Consider the following 24238-nt stretch of genomic DNA (forward strand, 5'->3'; position numbering starts at 1 on the left):
ATTCAAAAAAAGAGTATAGGTCAAATAACAAAGTATCATTTTATCACGAACAGTATTGAGTTAGAATAATGTTTAAAGATTTAAGTACTGTTAAAAATCTATAAAAGTTTTATACATAAGTACATTCAAAAATATATTTGCTAAATTAAATACAATTTACTTATCATTTTTCAATAGAATGATACAGGTTACTAAAAACTAAAGAGTATTTCTTTCATCATATTCTCTAATAAGGAATAATTGTTTCTGCAATAGGAAATTTAATAAATATATAGCAAATATGATTTCCTGAAATAATAGAAATAATGTCACTATTTAAAAAATTATTAATACAGCCATTATAAATAATAAACAATAAAAGAATTAACAATCAACATTTTCTAATCCTACTTAAAATAATATTTATTTATTTTTATTTTTTTTCAAATTACTTTATATTATTAACAATAGAACTTTTATTTATTTAATTCAATGTAAATTAAATAATTTACATTTAACTTCTTACCTCTTTACAATTTAACTAATTTAGTTAAGTGAGGAAATTTAACAATGAATGGTTATTGTTCAGTTGAATAAATTTTTTTTTTAACTTACGACTTTTGCGTATTTATTTAAAAAAATCGAATTTAATTTAATAAAAATAAGAATTCTGTTCTGATAAAATTCTAATGCATTTAGTTTTTTTTAATATGCCAGAAGTTCTTTTAAAAAATAATAAAAGTGAAATTAAATTATCGAGTCGAATTATGAAAATAACATTTCTTTGTTATGCTATACATTTGAAATGATAAATGGTGAATTATATTTAATTAATATCAAGTAAATTTTTTTTATATGTTAATTTATTAATTATTCAATTTGAATTATTTATATTTACTTATACTAAATTATTTAAATAGCGTTTAGTTTTTTTACATGCGATTCTTGAGAATTACTACATTGATTTAATATGTTTTTTCTAAATTAAAAAAATAAATTTAATTTGTAGGAATTATATATAGAATTTGAATTGAAAAATGTTATATATTCAAATTAATTTACATCAATTTCTTATTTTTATAGCCACAAAATAATATTTTATAGGAAAATGTATGAAAATCGAATGTGTTCTCCGTTAAATACATGACACGAAAATTATATTCTACTTAAAAAAAAAAATTAATTTAAAATTGCTTTTGTATTTTAAGAATTGTGTGTGGAAAGATGATAAATATTATTCAAATCAGTCGTTTCCAATCTGGTCGCTGGCAATCTTCGAGTTATTTGGGGGTCGATAAATTTACTAGAGTTCTTTTGGGGGGTTGTTAGACAAATTTATTTTTAATTAAAATGGCTGACGGTATGCCATTTTAATTGAAACTATGTATTTTTAATTTTTGGCTTATCACTAGTGAAAATTTTAAAACTGTTTTGCATATTACAGAACCGTAGTCTCTAATAAAAGGTCATATCTGGAAAGGAAGACTACTCCTAGTGATTGCACACGTCAGAGATATGAAGTGTCTTAATTTTTTCCATATATTTTTAAATTTCTTATTATATTTAATAAAGTATGAATAATTATAACAAAATTAAAAATATAACGACGATTAATCTATCTCTAACCTTTACTAAAATACACTTTAAAATTTTATTTATATTAACAAGATTTTATCAAGAAAAATTAATTAGTTCTAATTTATCCTATTTATTTTATTTTCTACCGATGTAAAACGGAATTTTCAAATTAAATTCCAATTTTGGAATAGTATCAACAAGCAAAAAAAGTTAAAAACCTCCGATTTAAAATTAAAATAGAGCATTTTTTAATGCTCTTTTTTTAATTTTAAAATTAATTGTATTGATTCATTAAGCATTAATTGTTGTCTACAGAACTGAAATTCTTGAATTAAAAAAAACACTTATTAACTAAATAAACATAATAAACATAAATTCCTATTTAAAGTTTTACATTATTCACTTTAGAACTTTTAAAGTGGAAAGAATAAAAAAAAATTTCTGAAAATCACTTTAGTGAATTTATAATTCTCTTGAGAAATTAAAGTAAATAAGATAATGAGTATAAGTTATGACAGAAATGCATTAACCACTTATTTATCATTTTAATTTAGGCTAGCTTTAAAAAAAATGAAATATAAACTAAAATAATTAATAAATTATCTAGAATAGGATAAAGTTTAAAATGAGATTATTGCTTTCAAATATATATAATATAATAATATTAAACAAGTAATGATGATAATGTACACAATTATCTTATTTCATAATAATAAATGTCAAAACAACAGTAGACAATAAACAGATAATTTTGAGAGAATTTAATTTGATAATATTATATTATTAAATTATATTTCTCTATTGAAATTCTTGCATTATTTATTATTTTATGTATGGGAATTATTATTAGAAATTCATAAACTTCGATCGTATTATATATAAAGTATGATGCTTATTTAATAGAAAAATGAGTTTCTTTAGTATTTTTACTTACCGAGTACACCTAAGCGATAATTAATGGTGATCACAACAACATTTCCAAAACTAGCCAAGACGCTTCCATCATATGGATTTCCAGAATTCCATTCGTATGATTCTCCATGTATATACATCATGACTGGCAATTTGACAGGAGCTCTTCCCACTAGAAAAATAGAGGAAAAAAGAACATGATTTCTCTCAATTAACAAGCCAGAAAATAAATAAGCAAAAACTGGAGTAAGCCAAATTGTTAGTTGTAAACAAGAAAAGTACTTAATTTTATTTTTGTGTAGCCATTTAAAGAAAAAATGCTTGATAATATACCCAATAAGACACATGACTGTCTTTCCCAAAGCATATATATCTTCACAAAGTAAGAAATTTTTCAAGGAAGGAAGCAACTCCCAACGGATTACAAGAAATATCTTAGGAGGTCGTGTCACTAAGGAATTTGTTAAGAGAGTAGTCATCCTCAAAGTTGAAAAAATTTAGAGGTTAAGAACTCAGAAAATCAATAATAATTATGTGACAAGAATATTAATGAAAACAAAAATCTATCAGAAAATAAATAGGATTTGTAAAGGATGAATTGTCCAAAATTTCGTTTGCGACTAATTACTTTGGAAATGAATGTTGTTTGTCACGAGATTAAACGTAGTTTATAGGGGAAAGCAGTCATTTATAAACATAATCTGTGATCTCTGACCCGACCGAAGACTGACATAACAGTTGAAACCAGGTTGTATGTTAAATGAATAATTTTACTTCAAAATTATTATTTAATTTACTAAAATTAATAGCTTAAATATGTCTCTGATCGTTTTTTAAATCCAAGTTAAACATGAACAAGCATAGAAAGAAATTTTTTGTTTAGTATTTGAGAAAGTTCTATTAATTATTTAAATAAATTTCGACAAAATATTGTTTAAATGTTAAAAATTACTTTATTAAAAGGTATTTAATTTTTAATTAATTAATTTATAGTTTTTTTATTATGCTTAAGTTGAATGTGATTATCGGGATTGTGATTTAAGGTATTTAATAATGTAAAAATAGAGTATTATTTTAATAAATGCAAGAAAATAAAAATACAAGTAAAATTTACATTGTTTCTTTATTTAAAAATAGAAATTTCAAATAATAAGTTTAACAAGTAAACAATAAAAATAATAATTAGATTTTTATTGTGTTTGATTGTATACTTATAAAATATTCAAATTTAATATTTGGAATAAAAATATTTGTCAAATAGACTGAAATTTTTGAAATATAGATAATAAATTTTAAATAGTTTAATATTAAATTTATATATATATATATATATTTATATATATATATATATATATATATATTATAATGACATTTCTTAATAAAATAATAATTTATGAAATAAACACATTAAATATTAATCCATATACTTTTCATAAGGGAAAAGTATTTGATATTAATAAATTTATAATTACTTCAAATTATAGAAGCTTCTAAAAATATTTTAACATGTAAATAAACAAGTCCCAGATATTCAGTCAATTAGAAAATTTATATTAAAAAATTTAATTAATTGAATTTAAATTTGTTTGTCCAATATTCTGGAGCGAAAATCGTATATTATTTTTCCCAATCTTTTCAACTGCTAGGAAATCCAAACAATTGGAATGATGGTGGAATGCTGGCTTATAGAAAATTTCCACGCTTAGTGAAGAACATATTTTATTTTTCTAGAAGAAATATAATTTATTTATAGCCTAAAGGACCATCTTTCGACTCTTGTAGGATTGCGGTTGGGTAATGTTGCGATTTGATGCGATTCTTTCGGGCGTAAAACAAGCTGATTTATTGTTATCTAAATGGGCCTTAGGCATCTCGAAATTTCTTGGTGAGAAGTGTTTGTTACTTCGTTTCTACCGCGATATTTGCACCTAATGAAAAGTAATGAGATGAAAGGCGAATAGCCTTAAGATTTTACGATTCTGTTTAAACAAATGTGACGTAAAACAGATAAGACGTTATAAACATCCAATTTTATTAATACAATGGGAAATTGTTGTTTTGTATTATAATTCTTCCGACTATTTTGTTCAAAATTATAAAAATTCTTCAGTAAATGACAACAAAAACTAATAACAAATTTAATAAATTTATTGTCAAGTGTTATTATATCAAAAATGTTTATAAAGAATTCATTTTCTCATTAAAAACATTAATTTATCTGGAAAAATACTTTACATTTGCTTTAATTCCTTTAAATCTTTCGCTATTTATCTATTTTATATATAAATATTTGTACGTTTAAAACTATTAGAACAACTAATCTATACAACACTTTTAATTAAATAAGTAAATTGCTATTTTAATACTTTTTAATAATTTATCTTTATACAATACATAAAAAATAATGCATATTTATAATGCATATAATAGCTAAATGAATTCTATGATATTAAGAAATTATCATCTTTTAATACTTATTAAACATTTCATTAATTATTGAAAACTTCTTATACTTTATGAGACTATTATTGATCATTCTTATGAATAAACTCTATTAATTTAAGTAATAATTAATTTTAAAAAGTATAAAATAATTTCTATAAGTAATAATTATTTTGAATAAAATCCTTTAGATGTGTTTGCGTCAAACTGTTTTCGTTTTAATAAATAAGTAATATAGAAAATCGATAGAATAAAAGAAAAGAAGAGAGGACAAGAATAAAAATTCACTTACTAAAATTAAAATACGGGTACAACAATAAAAATCAGGATAATGTATTTAACGTAGAATCCTTTTAAGCGATTTCTGCATCAGAAAATAGAATTCACTCACAGGATTATACAAATGAGAGGGGAAAAAATGCTGTCATCTTACAGAAGGAAAGTGTCAGTATGCAGTAGAATCGAAAAGTGAAGTGGGTAAGTTCGCAATCATCATTTACGACTTCGATACTGCTGATGCCATATAGATTTAGAAAGTAAAGAAACAATGAAACAGAAATTTATTCTTTATTGTTCTTACAGTTTTTTTCAGCATCCGAAAACACGATAATGTTCCTGGAAGTAAAAGTTTGTTTTTATTATCCTTTTGTCCGAAGTAAAATTATGTTTCGAGACAATACTATTATCCATCTTCGTAAGTTATGATATATAATTTTATTTTTATTTCAAAAATAAACCATACAAAATGAGATTTTTATTAGTAAAAAAATTGTAAATATAATTTAGAATTTACATTTGTCGGTTTTTTAAAATATTAGTAATACTTTATGTAATTAGAGATAAACAGATTTTACGCATATTGGCAACGTTTCGGATTAATTTTATGCTTCGATTACACCAGTTAAAATCTTGTTACTTACTCAGTCACAACATTCAGTTATGTCAAACGAAAGAAAAAAACAAGGAAAAGTTTCTGGTATACTCTACTGGGAAATCTAAATGCAGATTAGAAGGATTCTTGAGACATATCTTTTACAATTGTAAGAAATTTTGCTTCAAATAAAATCGATATAAATTAAAACATTCTATTGTATCAACCAAAAAAAAATTTTTTTTTCTTTTTTCGTTTTCTTGCGATTTATTCAAAGTAGAATATTTTAAACTTTCTAAGTTACTTTTCATTAACTTTAGAAGATATTGAAAGTTGGAGTTTTAATAGAAACTTGACAATATCTTGAAAATAGAAAAATTCAAGAAGGTTGTCATAAACCATCAAGTAGTGGAATTAAGATCATATATGTCTAAGATGCCTAGAAAATAATTAAAGTTATGATAGATTTATTAGAAATACTTGAAAAAAACTGTAATAAAAATATAAGAATGTACCATTTCGATAGCGACAAAGTAGACATTTAATAAAATTAATGAATATCGAAGTCGATCATTTAGAATTATAATAAATGTCAGATCAAATTCTTTAAACATTCAAAGATATTTATAAAGCTAATTACTAAAAGTATAGATTTGTAAATAGAAAGCATATTTATTTATTGAAATTTAAATGGAAAGTAATAGCGGGTTTCAGATTACAAATTCTAAATACTTAATCTTATAAAAAATGTAACAAAACTCTGAACACCTGATCTACTGAGTTCATTTCGAGTTTTCAATGGTTTTTTTTCGTTGCAATTTGATCCTTTTACATTTTCAGACTTCAGATAATAAGTTTTTGGGGTTTCTCTAGATTATCTAAGCTTTAAAAAATAAATGAACATTCATTTTATAGGTCTACAATGGTGTTAGTTTTATGAAGTAAATACAAATTTTAAGATTAGTTTTTACTTTAGTAAGCTCTTTAGAAAATAACAATTTAAAAGAAATTTTTTCTATTATTTTTATTTTGGAAGCAACAATAAAAACTTACACATTTCTTTTTTTTTTAAACAAGTAAAAGAGTTTTTTTATTTCATTGATAGTTGTAGTTTATATTACGTCAATAATAGGATTAATAGATAAATTTCTTTTTCTTTTATTGAAGAAGAGAACAGAAGAAAAGAGCAGATTAAATTTGCTTTTATAAAGATAGTTGGAGAAAAGAAATGAGATAGATGGTGATAAATTGGTGGAACAAAAGAAAACGATTACCAAATGTATTGACGTAGAAAATAAAACATAATAATAAAGTTGCTATCAATAGAAACCCTGGATTGAACAGCTTCTTTCAGTTTTATGTCAATGAATGGATTTTTAACTGAAGTGAAAGATCAAGATTTGCAGTTTTCCTTTTTTCTCTTTCATTTACTAAAGGATTAAGAGAAAATTATATAGTTTTTAAAATGAATTAAGCGTATAAAGTGCGATTTTTTAATTAAAAAATAACTTAAAGTTTTCGAAGAAGAGATAAAGTTCTATTTCTTTAAGAAGTCAAAACAGTTAAATAAGAAATGATTCATTATTCAAATCTCTAAATAAATTTGATTAAATGCAGAAATAAGTTTATTTTAATAATTAAATAAAACTAATAGAATATAGAATTAAAGGAACGAACATTTATAATTATACTAAAAAGTTTAAAACAAAATGAAGATGTTTTTAAAACATAAGAATCGGCGATATATTTCAATTCTGTCATCATATTCAGATTACAAATCCTACCAGAAATATATCTGCAGAGAGAAATGCAATGATTTCCAATATCTCAACACTTAAGGGAGTATTTCTTATGACATTTTGAATGAATTCCGATCGACTGAATGCTATTTAGTCACGATCCTTAAAGAAGGCCTAAGCTTTGCTCTACTTTATCCGAACACGATCGACGATTATAGAATCTGCAGAAGGAATGAATACAGAAACTGTCGGAGATTTTCTGCTCTGCTGCAATAGGAAGTCAATTAGATAATCGATGGAGTCACGTGGCAGGCGGATAATTTGTCATTCTCTGTAAATAATGGACAGTGGCTGGCATTCGCAGCTGACTGAGAATTTAGAGTGACTTACAAGACAGCGGTGTCTCAAGTATTTCGAGTGGATGACCTCTACACTCTGTATGAATGCTTTTGTTCGTATAAGTGAGGTAATGGTATGAATAAATATGCTTAACTATCATTTTGAAAGTGTAATTTTCCATTAGGAAGTAACAAATATTTTTAATAAACTGAAAATTTCTTCGCGGTGACTAATTTACCATATAAATTTTCCCGTATATTTTGAACAGATATAATGAATTTTTAAATTGCACATTAGCTAATTTAGCTATTTTTCGATTTCATTTGCAAGAAGACGGCATCGACTGATTTAATAGCTAAAATTTAAATATTTAAACAGTTTAATCAACTCTGTTATCTTAGAAATAAAACACAAAATATAACAGGCCGTTTCTCGTTAACGAATTAAATCTATATTTTTTAATTCGTAATTTTTTTTGGTATTTATTATCAAAATCATAATTTTTCAGTCGCTGTTGTTCCTTATTTAACAAGAATTTTTATTTTAAATTTTTTTCTATATTAATAATTTCTTTAGTTATTGAGCTAAATATTAAGAAAATTACAATTTAATAAATTATAAATGAATTTCTAGCTTTAGAAGCAGTAAACTTTTAGAATTTTGATAATTTTTGCATATAATTACTTTGATCTAAGGACATTATTTAAATTAATAAGGTAATTTAATTGATGCAAAAGTTTTTCATGACATAAATAACAAACTTTAAATATTTAAACTAGACATATCTCACCGTTGCGTTAGTCTATAGCATTTAACAAATTAAATATTTAAGCATAAAAATATTAATTAAAATTATAAAACCCAAATAAACTGCTTAATCTATATATAAACTTATAATTACTAAAAAAAAAATTATAATAATAACAGTAAATCGAAGAAAACAGGGGATAAAATTCTGTAATGGAACTAATACACGACAAAAAGGATAAAAATATGTAAAAAAGTAAAATCGTGTAAATGTTAAATTCATTAATTTTATTAGAGTTAAATAACCCATTAAATTTTTCCGCTTCTCTAGTAGATATTAAGACAAGAAATTAATTCACGCTACCACAGCAGCCTCTCGTGGTTGCAATTAAGCTAAAATTAAAACTGCAATTACGGTATTAAGTCAGAATAAGTAGAATCTTTACTTTCACTGGTTGTTGCACACACAATGCGGGTTAATTGCCCCCCTGTAACGCTAATAGTATATTGTTATGCTAAGAACGGATTAAAGAAAGACTACTAGATGTAACTGCTCACGATATCAAAAATAGCATTAATTTTTATACCGAAAATTAAAGGATAATGATAGCATCGAAGCAACAATCGTATAAAGGTGCTCCAGCAAGAGAAAAGTTGCGAAATGTGTTTCTTTCTGGCAATTGTGCAGCAATATCACCAACTTGCCATACGTCTTTCTTAACCTTGGACAACGATGGGGAATTTAGGTGGATTTCTGACTGTAGAGCTACAAACTTATCTCTCTAGGGATGATAAAGTAGAAGTTGAAACTTTTATAGCATTCCTCTCTCAGTAAAAGCAATAGATCATATCGTATCGTCCTGAAGGATTACTTTTTCTTACAGTTGTATGTTGGAGAATTACCTTTCGAAATCCATCTTCAGATTTTAAATTTAGTAATTAGTTTTAAATTATAGATAGGTAAGAAAAATAGTAAATAATTTTTGCTAAATAGCAAATTATTTTAGTAATGATATTTACAACTTAACAAATAATGATTTTAAAAAGAATATTTGTTTTGTAAAGTTTTAAAATTTGAAAATAATTATATCTTAAAGTTAAGCTGACTGAATAAATAATTATTTAATTAATAAACACAGCATATTTTTAAGTGTAAGATGAAAATATTAGAAAAAAATTGTTGTTGTGGGCTAAATACAAAATAAATTTACAATGTTGCCCCTCTGGCACAGATTTATTTTAAATATTAGTAATGTAAATAAGAAAAATATGTTTTCGAAATATTTATTACGCAAGTTATAATCTGAATTCAACTAATTGACATTTTCTTTGCAGTAATTACAAAAAATAAAGATTTTTGTCATTAAGTTAGAGGCTCTAATTTCAATTTTGATTTATGTCTAATTGTATTTAATTGACTAAAAATGAAATTAGGTAAATTTCTTAATATATTTAAATAACTATAGGCTATACGAAACCTATTTAAAAGCATGAAAATTTGTTTTTTTCTCAATACAAGTCATTTCGAATTTAATTACCTTAGCTAATATTCCTGCAATGTTTAAGGAAAGAGGAATATAAAATAAACCTTAATAAACGGAAAATTTGCATTTCAATATTAGAATTTATTAATTATAATCTCTTTTGTACAGATTTTCGCATCAGTTGTTGAGAATATTGAATCTTTCAACCGAACATAAGCAAAACTCGTTAAAACTAGTGAAGTTGCTTCACTTGGGTGAGATATCGGAGTTCACCATGCACTGGGAACTAAGTAATTAATGAGCAATGGTCCAGTAGATAGGTAACTCTTCTCTTTGGACAGTTGTAGATTTATCGCTGCTTCGTCTATCTCAATCGGATTAACCGCAAATGAGAAGCGATGCTAGAGTTAGACTGCTATCTCACTGACACTTCTGATTACAATTAGCATAGTTTACGAATAGAGGATAAAGCGTTAAGCTATGCAACTGTGAATTGGAAATCCTAGAGAATTACATTTGAATACTCACCCATTTTGCTACATTTATCGGAATTTTTCGTTTATCTTATCTGTGCAAGAAGTTCTATATGTATCATGTATGGTAAAAATATAGGTGTTGGTGAAGAAAAAGCTATTGTTACACTCTGCTACTACAGTACTATTACATTGGGTGGGAATGGAAAATGTGTGTTTACAACATCAAGCATTTAGAGCGAGAAGTGCATTAAGATTTCAAAGATTTTATATTGCTTATCGAAAATTTTTCAATAGTTTTAACTTCATGCAACTTACATTTTAAAGTTTCAAATTTGTTTCTGTAATTACAGTTTGACCTGAAAATTCTAAATATAGATTTGTTTTTCATTATTTCTGACAACAGAATCGAAAAAGTATGATTTTGTTTACATTCTTTTAGGAAAAAAAAACCTTTATCGATTTGTCCCGTTTATTTACATTTTAAGAATTTTTAGAATTTGGATTTTGGAATAAAATATAAGAGCATTTACACGAATTTATTTTTAACATAGAATGTTAACCGTGATAGAAAATCGAAGGGAAGAATTGTATAACACATTAATCATCAAAGTCGTCTCATTAATAAATTTTATCTTAAAAAGTTGAATTACAATTTGAATATCACAGAAATAATATTACGTAGAACATCATAAAACATCTCTCCACAAATTTTGTGAGGATTTTTATGTAAGTTTTTGATGACCAATAACTTTAGCAGAAGAGAATAAAAAATTATATTTTTAAAATTATCATTATTCAAGCAACTAAGACAGAGTCTTAATGGATACTAAGAAACATCTGTCATCTGTTTAAACAATGGAATTTATTCTTTCTTTCTCTTTTACCAATGTTAAAGCGGTGACTCGTTTTCTTCATCACTTGATATTTTTCCGGAATCTACAAGTTCAGCGAAAATATCATCTGTTGTTGACAGAAAATGAAAGCTGTAGAAGAGAAATAATTTCTGTCCAACTTCCTTTCACCTTTAATCAGCTTCGATGGACAATCCTTTCTCTAGAACTGAATTCTTTTTCAATTTCTGTTGAAATATTTCCACGCAAGGTGAAGTGAAATCGTTTCTCTCAAATTCTTTGACATTCAAAATGATGGATCAGCTCCATCTGTTCACATCTCGGACACCACAAATTTCCGAATTAAAATCGATGTCAATTTAAAACGCCTTTTGACAGACACAACCGGATATCCGTCACTGTCTCATTCGCCGTGTGACGATCTTCGTACCAACTGAAAGTCCATCAAGTAAAATGTCTGCTTAAAGTTTTCGCACATTTTGTCAAGTGATTGATGTTGCAAACCGCGTTCTCACCTTTCTGAAGTGGCGACAGTACATAAAGGTGACATTGCATTCTGTTATACGCTTTCTAGTATATAATACTACGAATGACGAATTTAAAACCCGATATTTCTATTAGAATTTCAGTAAAGGAATAGCAAAAAGATAAAGATTGAAAAGTTAAAAATTACGTACAAAAATAATAAAATAATAAGCAGTATATTTATGTATGTATTAATGAAGTATAATATTGAAAAAAGTAGAGTAAATAGTTCTCATTCAATAAGGAAATAAACATTAAAAAATTCAAAAAATAATTATAAATAAACAAGGGATTAAACATTTTTTATAGAAAAAACGCAAATTTGAATGAAAATAATAATAAAATTTTGTAGAAAAAATAAAAAAATTATTGAAGTGAATAGTCAAGTATGTAATCATAGTAGTGACTACAGCAACGATTACACGAGGAAGTTGTTCTAACTGTATAACAAATGCATACGATAATAGAATTTTATGTAGGTTTTTAGCATTTAAATAGGATAATCAGGAGTACAACTGAGTTTAAGACGAAGTAAATTGTACAAGCGGGAATATATAGTTTGCGATGGTAAAAGCAAAATAAACGCTGGATTATTTGATGTTATAAAATCAAATGAGATAAAAAGATTTTGTAAAGTTTAACTAATTGTAAGGAAGTGCACAATTCGGTGAATGTTTGATTCAATTTCGATGATGATGAGTTGTACGAAAATTAAGAAAAAACAGAAGAGAGTCTGGCTCTTTAAACACGAACACACGCTTTAATTTTAGAAATAAAAATTGAAAAGCTAAAGTAAAATTGAAAACGGATAAGAAAGTCTCATTTATTATTCAAATTTACTCAATTCGGTAACTCTTCATCCTTAATGACGATGCGACTTAATTTCCATAATCGATGATGCTTTGATTGTGTGGTCATCTTATAATTAAATTACACAAATCGCGGTTGTTTGCAGCTCCCTTTTCCATCCATCCATCCCACGGAGGACTAATGCGGTTGTGTATTGATTGAAAGATTCCTCTGGGAAAGGATTGGATGTTGGGTTTGTCTGTAACAACGGCTGTTGGGTACAGGAAGTAACGCAAATCGTTTAAGCAATTGAAGAGGATTTAACAAAGTACGCCAAAGCAATAAAGAACAGGAAGATGGAAGTATAAATGTTTATTAAGTGGAATTTCAACATCTCTTGCAAAATTCCATTTCCCTCATTACACATTCTGCATTAATTAATGCTCTGGAGAGAAAACCTTATCGTCAAAACTTATAAACGAATATTACTTTTACATCTAGCAAGCTCATATTTTAAGACAGCAACTCTTATCGATTCGTGAATGAAATCCATAAAATTATTGCAACGGTGGTATTTTATATCACGATATCCACTATCTAAGGTTACCTGTAAATTTGTACTTCTACATATCTCATAACTGAACCGTGTGGGTCATTGGTTTATAGATTTTAGGAAGGTTGGAAGCGTATAATTTCTTTCTTGAATAGATCTATACAATTGTAGATATATAATTTTTTCTTACATTCACAAGTTATATAAAAATAAATATGTAATGTTTCTTATAAAATAATTTTTAAAAGCCTGGCTAATTTATTAATTAGATGTAGGTACGTTTAAATAAAATTTTAATTTTTTTATGTTTAGTAATTTAATGTAATGATATGATTGTTATTTTAATATAAATATTTTATAGAATTGTACATTATTTAAATGGATATATTATTTTATTCTTTCTCTTAAAGGAATTTTATGTTTTTACGTGTTTTTAGACATACATTTACTTATTTTTTTAAACCTTTTTAAAAAATATATCCATTCTAGAAATTGATGATTTACCTTAAGTGAATCCTTTTCAATCCTTTATAAATGAATCTTTTTAAAATGAATTTTCTTTATCCCTTTTTAATGACTCAGCTTCATTCCTTTAGGAATAGTTCTTTTTGTCAATGGATCATTTTTTAAAATATCATCCCTTGCATTTATTCTTTTTCGAATAGATCTCTTTTCGTTCTTTCAAACTTCACTCTTTAAATTCTTTACTATAAAATAATATCGATCTTTTATCGCATTCGAAGAAGGACTGTACAACCTCTAAGTAAATTAGCATATTAATACTGTCAAGTAAATGTAACATAATAATTTAACATATTAATCCAGAAACAAAAAATTCTGTATTCATTTTAGCATAATACCTTCAAAGGCTGACTTGTTGCAGTTTTTTTTTCTTTTTCTTACGCTCGTTACTAAAGAATTTCTAGTGAAAAAAGAGGATTAACGAAATAACCACAATCCTATTTTGGAAAGAATTAACCGACAAACTTATTAGAAAGTTTGAATAAATTGGACTGAGACTTTCTTCTACACTCTGTACTTATTACACGCAACGATGTTCGTCTTCCAAAAATATAATCTACAAAGAGTAATTTTCTAAAGTAAAAACATTAAAGCGAAATTAAAATGAGAAAAGAAATCAACATATTTCATTAGAATCAAGAAAATGAAAGAATAACAAGCTTTTCACATTGAGACGAATAACGTACAAATAAACTTAGAATTCCAAATTAAAAATATATAAAAGTTGATAAGTTCTCCTCTCAAAATTATTCTTTTATGTTATACAAAAAAAATTTTTACATTTGTGTAAACAGTAACAACAAATTCTTACAGAATAAAAAAGGCTTTTGAACAGGAAAATGCCATATAGTTTATATAATAATATATAGGAAATTTTGAACAATAAAATTCACATCAGGTGATTAATAAGAGAGATATTGAATAGAAGAATAAACTGCGATGAAAAAAAATAATGGACCATGTTTTGTAAAAACACAATCCACAATCTATTGGAAAGTATCCAATTCAACAACCAAAAATTCAATGACACATATATTCTGTCAGTTATGCTCCAAAACCGCTTTTTTCATTTAATGTAAGCATGCAGCATACATTTGTTATAATTTATTAATACTTTTAAAACCCTATCTTATTTTTAAGGGATTACATCAGCTAAAAGTAATATTCTGTTTTGCCAAAAATATATTTAATTTATTTTACACAAGCTTACGTTTAAACGAGGGGAATAAAAGATAAACTGATGATAATTAAAATGGCAGTTAATAAATTTTCGTAAGAGTAGAAGTATTTGTAAATCAAGAAAAAGTAGTTTTTTTTTGTTGAGATAGTAAATAATGGGAAGAAATTTAAGATTTAATCACATAATATTAAGAGAGTCATATTTCTTTTTACAAAATATTAAATTATGGCGTTATTCTGGTTCAATTTTCGATAATTATAAGACTTTTTACCCGATTTTAGATAAAATATTTGCTACTTAAATAGTAATTTAATAGCGATTTGAATTACACAGTGTAATAGATGAGTACTTTTGATTAAAAGTGGAAAGTCATGATCAATATCGATTTTGAAGTTAATATATAGATTTAAACGCATTGAACTATTTCAAATCCATAACTTGGTTCACAGTAATATTTTTACTTATATTCTAATTAAGTGATATTGATTTAACTCATAATATTCCATCAATAGTTTAATTTAGTGAGTTTATTAAACTTTAACATTTAATATAGGTAGGACGTATCGGGAGATGAATCGAATCATATAGATGCGTCGAAGAAAATGGAGTTAATACTACTAAAGTTTTTAGTGAAAGAATTATTAATTATTGCATAGGGATAAAGTATAGATTGGACATCTTCCAAATTCGTTCTTGGAAGAAATAACATTTATCCCGAGGATAAAACGCCTCCTCTTCACATTGGAACATTACCGTCGGCGATAAGAAAGAAGTTGCATTGCATCTTGTTGGGAATGTGACCTCAACTCGTCTCTAGTCAATTCTTATCACCGAAAGGCGTCACTGAGGAGGATTCCCTTCAAAAATTTAACAAAGAAATAACGTTTTTTATTTATGTTTTCATTCTCAACCTCGATTGAATTTGATAAGGTTATTTCTGTTGTTTTTTCTTTTTCTCTACTGTCTTTTTAAATGTGTGATTGTTCCTGACTACAGATTTCGTTAATACGTAAAATTTCTTATTATATATAAATAAAACATGATGTAGTTAAATATTAAATTATAAATCGAAAAACGGAATGGGAGGATTACAGTTGAGGAGTAGAATTTATTCTAACTTTCAATAAGAGAGATGTTTAGAAGTTTTTACAAAATTTTTTCCCCCGTAGGGAAGTTTAGATAGAATATTTCCTTTGCTTTTATATTTAGACGTCGCGGAAGAAATTATATATAAAATGAGTTAAAATTTAAATGCAGAATTTCATGTTGTTTCAGTTTGTACTTTGATTTAAAATAAAAAAACGAATAAATAGTAAAATTTATAAGTAAAATTGAAGCTACTTCATTCTATTGGGAATCAATTTATTCAAAGTTTAATTTAAGAAATTTAAATTAAAGAAATGACTTTAAAAATCGATATTATTATTAAATATAAATAAACAAAACAAGAAAAATAAATATTAAATTATAAATAAATAAATAAATAACTATAATTTCCGAAAGAAATTTATTTGAAGTTTTGTAAACTAAAATTGTGAAGAAAAATTTGATTGAAATTCGTTCATAGTGATTTGTCTATTTTCTTATTTTTATATAGTTTACTTCAGCATAACAAATATCAACAAGTAAATCAGTTTTAACGGATAATAATGATTTTTCTTAACGGAAAAAAATAGATAACACGAAAAATTCTAACCTGAAATAAATTAAATTTTGCGAAGAAAATAATTATTTTGTGAGTTTGAAAAATTAATAATATTTTCATTTAGTAAAAACATTTTTCTAGTTTGAGAATTAATATGTTTACGCTCATACATGTTCATTTTTTTTAATTTTATGTATAAAATGGATTAAAAGTTATATTTAATCTTATTATAAAACGTATTAATTCTGCTTATTTTTAAATTATAAATAAAAGCGTAAAATATCGAAATTTATATTCTAATTATTTTCGAAAATATTTCTTTAAATTTTTTTTTTGTTATGTTTAGTTTAAGAAAGTTTGAGAAATATTATTTTTTTTTAGTGATGCAAAGCAGTTTCGAATTTCTATTTATTTAAAAAAATATATATACAGTATATACTTTTTTTAATATAAATTTCTCAAATTTTCTCTTAAATTTTTCTTTTCTTAAATCATAACAATTGAATTTTATTTTATTTAAAGAAAAAAAGTTACTTTTTCTGAAAGTTATATTTCTTATACAGTATAAGATCCAATTTATGATACAAAATTAATTGTAAAAAATATGAAGCATCTTTCTTTTCTCGAGTAAATTATTACGAAAAGTAGAAAACTTATCAATCATAATGTGACAAGTATCAAAATCAGGATAGAAAAGATTATGCATTGTGAAGCATGAAAAAATATTAGTTAGAACATTACACCTTCCCTGCAAGTTGGCTTTTCCTTCAAGACAACGATTGCAATCATCTACCAAGTTCTATTCAAAAGGAGAAGCATTTCTTGTCAATGCGACTTGTGTCCTTGTAAAAAACATTTGAGAAGAAAAGGAAAAGCTTAGAGTGTTTTTCTCTCTGATTAGAATTTAATGGGTGCAGTAGACATCGATTTTGTTTTAAAACTTGGTTATGGGATTAGAATCTTAAAATATTTCAAACTTATAAAAAAAAATATGAGTAAAAATCTTCAGAAAATTGTAAAAAGTATAGATTTATATCATACTTTTAAATTTTGCAATATTTATTTTTTTAGTACGGATGGAAAAATCACGACCGAAAAGAAATAAAATATAGGTTGAATATGTAAAGTTTTAAGCTAATAAAATAGCGAAAATAGGTATATATATACTTGTTTATATAAGCATTTTAAAAGATTGAGAAAATATCAAGATCACGTGAGAATACCCTTTAATGTTTTGATACTGTTTTAGTAAGGAAAATAAAATAAGCATAACTTTTTTTTTATTCAAAAATAACTTACAAAATTTTTATTATATTAGATTCTAATTTTAAGTGAAAACCAACAATTTTAACTTTAATGTGAATAATTAACTTATATGTCAATTTTATTTAATAATAAGAAAAAATATTTAAATTTAAAGTTATATTTAACATTAAAATATTAGAAAATAAATTAAGAAAAAAAATAATACATAAATGTATAAAAATATATATTTTCTAAAATGAAAATATTTTATTTACTAAATTCATTAAAAATTTACAATACAAATCCTCGTAAAGCATGAACACTAATAATTTAAATTGATACTTTAAAGAAATTTACATTTATTTAAGCTTATTTTATTTTTCTTTTCAGTTGAAAGGAAGTAAAATAATTTAATACGACTACTTAACTAACATTATAATGAGCAGCGTATAATGTAATATATATATATATATAATTTTTTAAATAGAGAAAATAAAAGAGAACAGTTCTTTCTAAACAATTAAGAAATCGTAAAAAACTCAAATCTAACGATTTACTTAAAGGAACTGGCTAATTGTTTCGGGAACAAACTAACGACTAAAGATAAAAACGTTAGAGAACAGTCTAGGGACGATACTAAACAAGTTAGATGCAAGATGGCCATAGCGGAAGTAAAGAGAAAGGACAATAACTGCAGTTATTGTTCTTACTCTTTACCCTTGGGTGTTGTAGGGATATACACCAGTATCAGGAAAAGAAGTTTTTTTTTTCTTTCATTTTCCCTTTTGCAACTTTCGTCTGAATTTAAAGTTGATACCGAAGATTCCATTCCTATTTTTCTTTCTAGTTTTCTTCTTCCTCTTCTTATTTCAGACCTCCTGAAAGAGGCTAAGGTACTCAACACATGATTGCCTTTCACAAAAGAACAAAATTTCTCCAATCGAAAACGTTGCTTGACAAAACTAGCAATGACATGGTCTAGTGGATCAAATGGAAATTTACAAACTATTTTGGGACTTTACTTCGACTTTTGCGTCAAATTGACTTAATTTTATCGAATGAACTCAAATGCAATTACATGGATAATAGCTTTTGTTTCTTATTTAGAAATGTTATTTTACCCCCATATCTTTTCTATGGTGTGAATAACACAAAAAAAAATTTGACAGAAATAAGAGGACTTAGGGAATCTTTGGATTGATTTTTTTGCTTTTTTGTTCTATTTGATTCACTTCTCAACTATACTCTTAAGACTATATTTTATGGACCCTTGATGTTTTCGTTTAACTACTATAAATCGAAGGTAAATGGATAGAAAAACACTTTCTATTAACGAAAATTCGATTTATACAGAACCAAATCAAAAATCTTACAATTTTTATCTTGAAAAAATCAATTTCGAATTCTTCTTCCCGGCAGATCACTTCTTGCGGTCATCTAAAGATTCGACTAGAGTACTTGAGCCTATCGTTTAAACCTTCTCAGTTTATGTTTTCCCATTGGATCCCATTGTTTAGTTTAGTTTAACTATCCGATCATCTATCTACTATTTTTTGACATGTTTAAATTTTACAATTCCTTTAGGTAACATCAAATTATTCACTGTTTCTATCCTATTTCCATTCATCAATTATTGCTCCTTTCTTTTGAGGTTTTTATCATTTATTACATGCAAATTATTATGTCAGCATTCCTGATATCTAACAAATCTCATTTTATTTGTAAATTTAGTTCTTTTTTTTTAAACTGAAAGTAAACGTAAATAACAGATAATATCGTTCCCATATTTTTATTTTATTTTTGTATTCTGCAGGTGTATATAAACGCTTGTTAGATAATTAAGATTATTTAAAAACTTCATTCTTTTTTAATGAATTTATCAATTACATTCAGCATTTATTTTTGTGACAGTTTTTCATTTTCGATATCGATTCTTAATTATTTAAATTACATTATTTCCATTGGAATGAGTGTAATTTAAATTTTTATAAATTTCAGTTTTTATTTGTATGGCTCAATGCATTACATTTTATTTTCCAAGTTTTTTACTGTAAAATTTTAATGAATTTGAATAATAATTTTTTAAAATTACCTTCTGTTTCTATTATTACTCTGACGTTATCGGTATATATAGTAATCAATATTTTAAAAATAAATATTTTTTTAAGTTAATTAATTACTAAAGTTTTCAAATTATGAATTGTATATTAATTAATTAACGCGATTTAAATTTATATTTAATGCAATAAATACTAAAACTTATTTTAATATTTAATGTTTTAAGAAATTATAAAATTATAGTTAATTATGTGTAACTAAAAAAAAAAAAAATAAATAAGTCATTTATTAAAGTAATTATTCATAATTTAAGACCTTAATAAGCATCACTCGCTCAATCACACTAACACTCGACATATATTTAATGAAACTGTATAATTATTTTCATTTTAACAAATGTAATTTTAAATATTTAAATATAAATATTAAAAATAAGTAAACATCTATACATTTGTATAAAGTATTTATTTAAATAATTGAATTATAAAATACAAAACTTTAAAATATTTTACAAATATATAAACTAAAATGTCAAATTTAATAAGTTTATTCCAGAAGAATTATAATGAAAGTAAATAAAATTAAGATTTTAAACGATATTTTATTTAAACCAATTGTAAATATTGGATTTTTGATATTTATTTGTTTTAAAATCGTTGAACTGATGAATTAATCTCAAGGAACTCATTATAGATATGAAACTCAAAATTCGACAATTGTACAGATAATAAAGTTAAAATATTAACCTCTCTAGCGCATACTAAATATAAATTCGCCTAGGAATTTTATAGGTTTTATATTATTAGTAATAATAATTGAGCAACAGTAAAATTTTTAAAAATATCCGAGGTTTTTTTTTTATAGTATAGTGGTTGTGGAAAAAAAAAGCTAACTATTGAAGAATTTTCTTTGGTCAATAAATCCTGTGCTTTAAAACTTGGAATGTCTGTAACAGAAGAGAACCGGTTGCATTCTTCCTATATCTTATTTTCGAACTTCTCACTCTTCTTAGCATTCTTCATTGTATCTTTTTCATACTTTTTTCTTACTTTCATTTCTCTGTTTTCTTTTCTTTGCTTTTTCCATTGTTAATACCTTCTTCCTTTCTCATATCTTTCGCATCTTTCTACTTTAATTTTTACCTCATTTTGACTATTTACAATTCTTTTTTCTTTTTAATATTTTTTTCACTATTTTTATATCTTTTTCTCCAATCTTCCGCTCTTCTTTTTTTGTACCACAGTTGATCTTCCTCTCCTTCTTTTATTCCATTCTTATTTTCAATTCTTTGTCCATCTTTCATTATTTTTCTCGTATTTCATTTCTCGTCAACAAATCCCTTTAAATGTTCTTTCTTCCGTTATCAATCAATTTATTTCTTTAAACTCAAAATGAAACCCACAGACCAAATTAAAACTATGAAAAATATCCCTTCAAACTCACCTTCTTAATATAAACAACATTTCATTCATCCTAATCTATCTTTTCGACATAAAGCAGCGAAAAATAAAATCAGAAATTTTTAAGAAAATTACATAATTTACAAAAATGGTATGCTATTTATTAACTGTCAATATTAGACATTTCATATTAATATAAATAGGCTATTTAAAATAACCACGGTTTCTTTCCGTGAATAATAAATAGGGTCGAGTTACCTTTAACAATAAATTCACTATTTTAAAGAAATGAATAATGTTAATGTGGCGTGAGAATATAATTATCTAAGATATAAGATAGGAAACTGTTGCTAATTTATCACCATCCCATATTTTTATTATAAAAGAACTCATTAAGGATAAACGATACCTTTAAGAAGAGTTAAAAAAAACAATTTTTGGATGATTTAACGTATTATATTTTATTTTTTAAAAGTTATAGATATAAAAATCGTTTGCGATGTTTACAATCTGGTGATATTCCCACATTTTTACATTGCTTTCATGTTTTCAACAAATTGCCTTTTCTACTTCGAACATTACTTGTTTTCGTCATTAGTAGTTAGGTTTTCTTGAGGTTTCTTCATTTTCTGATGGATCTTGTAACTGTTGAGGATTTATCTGTCTCAGTTGATGAAATCCAAAACAGAAAAGCAAGAGTCTAGAGAGACAGCAGGAAATGAAGCGCGTTTGTACAACTTAGACATGTTTGACGTGGGTTGTGACAAAAATGTTGACCAGCCTAACAACATTTCGTTAGTTAGAGTTGAGGTTTAACTGCAATTGAGCAAGAAATTCTCAAAATTTAATCTCTAGACAGCTAACAATCAGATTTACTTGACTAACTTTAAGTTTGATGGTAACAAACTTACTTCTTTGTTCTAAATCATTTTAGCAAAGAAACTACATCATTCGGCAAAACTAAATCAAATTTTAAAGAACAATTACCACGAATATTTTTCGAATTTAAAAGAACAAAACTGCATAAAATTTAAATAAATCGTACTAAATTCAAAATACGTTTTCATCTTTTAAAATATTTTAAATTCGGAATTTAAACATACAAAATTTAATCTATTAAATTACACACACACACATATATATATATATGTTCATATGTAGACAGAAATTAAGTTAATTAAATTTAATTTTAATAATAATTTTGCTCATGCATAAAAAAAGCTTTTCTTTTGAGTATTTTGTTCGATATAAACAAACTTGGGATATAGGAATGATGTATAACTACAAAAAGAAAATTAATCATTAATTAAATAGACATTCAACTAAATCCAATTTATGGATATTCGCAGAACTATAAATAAGAAAGCCAATAACTTATCTTAAATAAAAAATATAAAAAATTGCAGCCATTAAAATTAATCAATGTTTATTAAGTGTACTGCACATGTTGCAGGAAGAGTAAATATATCGATGCTTCTTCATCATAAGTTTAAGACATGATTAAACACTTGGGGAAAGCTAAGAATGTTTTGTGGGCAAATAATTTATCCCCCTTTCTACACTCCGTCAAAAAAATCAATGAACAAACAGGAAAGTTATGGCTTAACCTTTCTCACTAAATCAATTTTTTCTATAAATTAAAACAACTAATATAAAAATACACACATGAAATTAATATCAAATTAATCGCGTTTTATATCTTAAAAGTATGAAATTTCACTTATTAAGCCTCTAATTATCACATTCTACGTTCATAAAATTAAATTTATAAATCATTTTAATACTAAATATTAAAATTTAATTTCATTCTCCCATGACTTATCATTAAATCATAAGAAGTTTGGATGCGTTGATTACAGCATATTACTAGAAATTGTCATAAGTTATTAATATTTAAGTATAATTACTATAATATAAATTTTAATCATTTAATAACCCACTTACCTTACGCTGTCCAATTTCCTTTTGTTCTAACCTTTTCAAAATTTAATACGTTTCTATTTATAACTTACAAATATACCTTTATCAATAATTAATTAACTAAATCAAAATTTTCTATAATTTCCCTATTATCTTCGTTCATTCTGAATAAATTAATGCAATTAATATTCAATACTTTTTATCACTTATTTTTTCCTCCTTTCTTATTCATCTACTAATTAAAAAATTTCTGGAACTAGCAAAACAACATATGAAAGATAAAAAGTTACTTATAGATTGAATATTAAATTTTAAAATTTTAAATAAAATTTTATTTTTATTTTCTTTGCCGAATACAAATTTTTCATTCAACTTTCATTGCAAGTATTAGAATTTTCAATCAATCCATCCACAGAATTTGTTTCGCCTCTTGTGAGTTTGATCAGTTTGAAATGTATCCCAACTTAATAATTTTGCTTCTCTCTCTCTCTCTCTCTCTTCTTCCTCTTGTAATTTAATCTTTTTGAATTTTCTTCGTGGCTTAGATTGAGTTTCCATGATGGAAACAATTTTATTTTATAGATTACCTATACATTGGTTCAAGTTTTTGACCACTGAACAATTTCTGTTTATATTCTCAAAGCAACCGTTTGCTTTATTATAAATCTAAAATGGGTATTAAAAAAAAAGAAAAAATAATAAAAGTTTGTTTTAAATTAAATTTATATACACTTAATTATAATTGTTTGGAAATTTTTATAACATTATATAAAAATCATTTCATTACACGCACATTTTCTTCTTTGAAACTATCGTTAATTATATAATATTAATGCAAAAATACATGACTAAAATCGAAAAAAAGAGTAATATTTTCATTTTTAAATATTCTAGAGATATAGCAAGCATTTTTAAAATTTAATAGTGAATAAGTATTGATTTTTAAAACTGGAAGAAAGTTTCATTTTTTTTAATAAACAGAA

At 25.0% G+C, this 24238-nt stretch overlaps 1 protein-coding gene across 1 annotated transcript in view; it reads right to left on the reverse strand.

The window, feature by feature from the left end:
• The window catches only part of LOC136983255 (neuroligin-4, Y-linked-like), a 117494-nt gene that overhangs the window by 36691 nt on the left and 56565 nt on the right, over positions 1-24238 (reverse strand). The window contains exon 2 of the mRNA XM_067279960.1: positions 2492-2641. Coding sequence (XP_067136061.1) covers positions 2492-2641 — 150 coding nt within the window. The remainder of the gene's footprint in view (positions 1-2491; positions 2642-24238) is intronic.

This window comes from Centruroides vittatus, unplaced genomic scaffold (genome assembly GCF_030686945.1).
Source record: "Centruroides vittatus isolate TY-2023 unplaced genomic scaffold, ASM3068694v2 contig_879, whole genome shotgun sequence".
In the NCBI taxonomy this organism is placed as follows: domain Eukaryota; kingdom Metazoa; phylum Arthropoda; class Arachnida; order Scorpiones; family Buthidae; genus Centruroides; species Centruroides vittatus.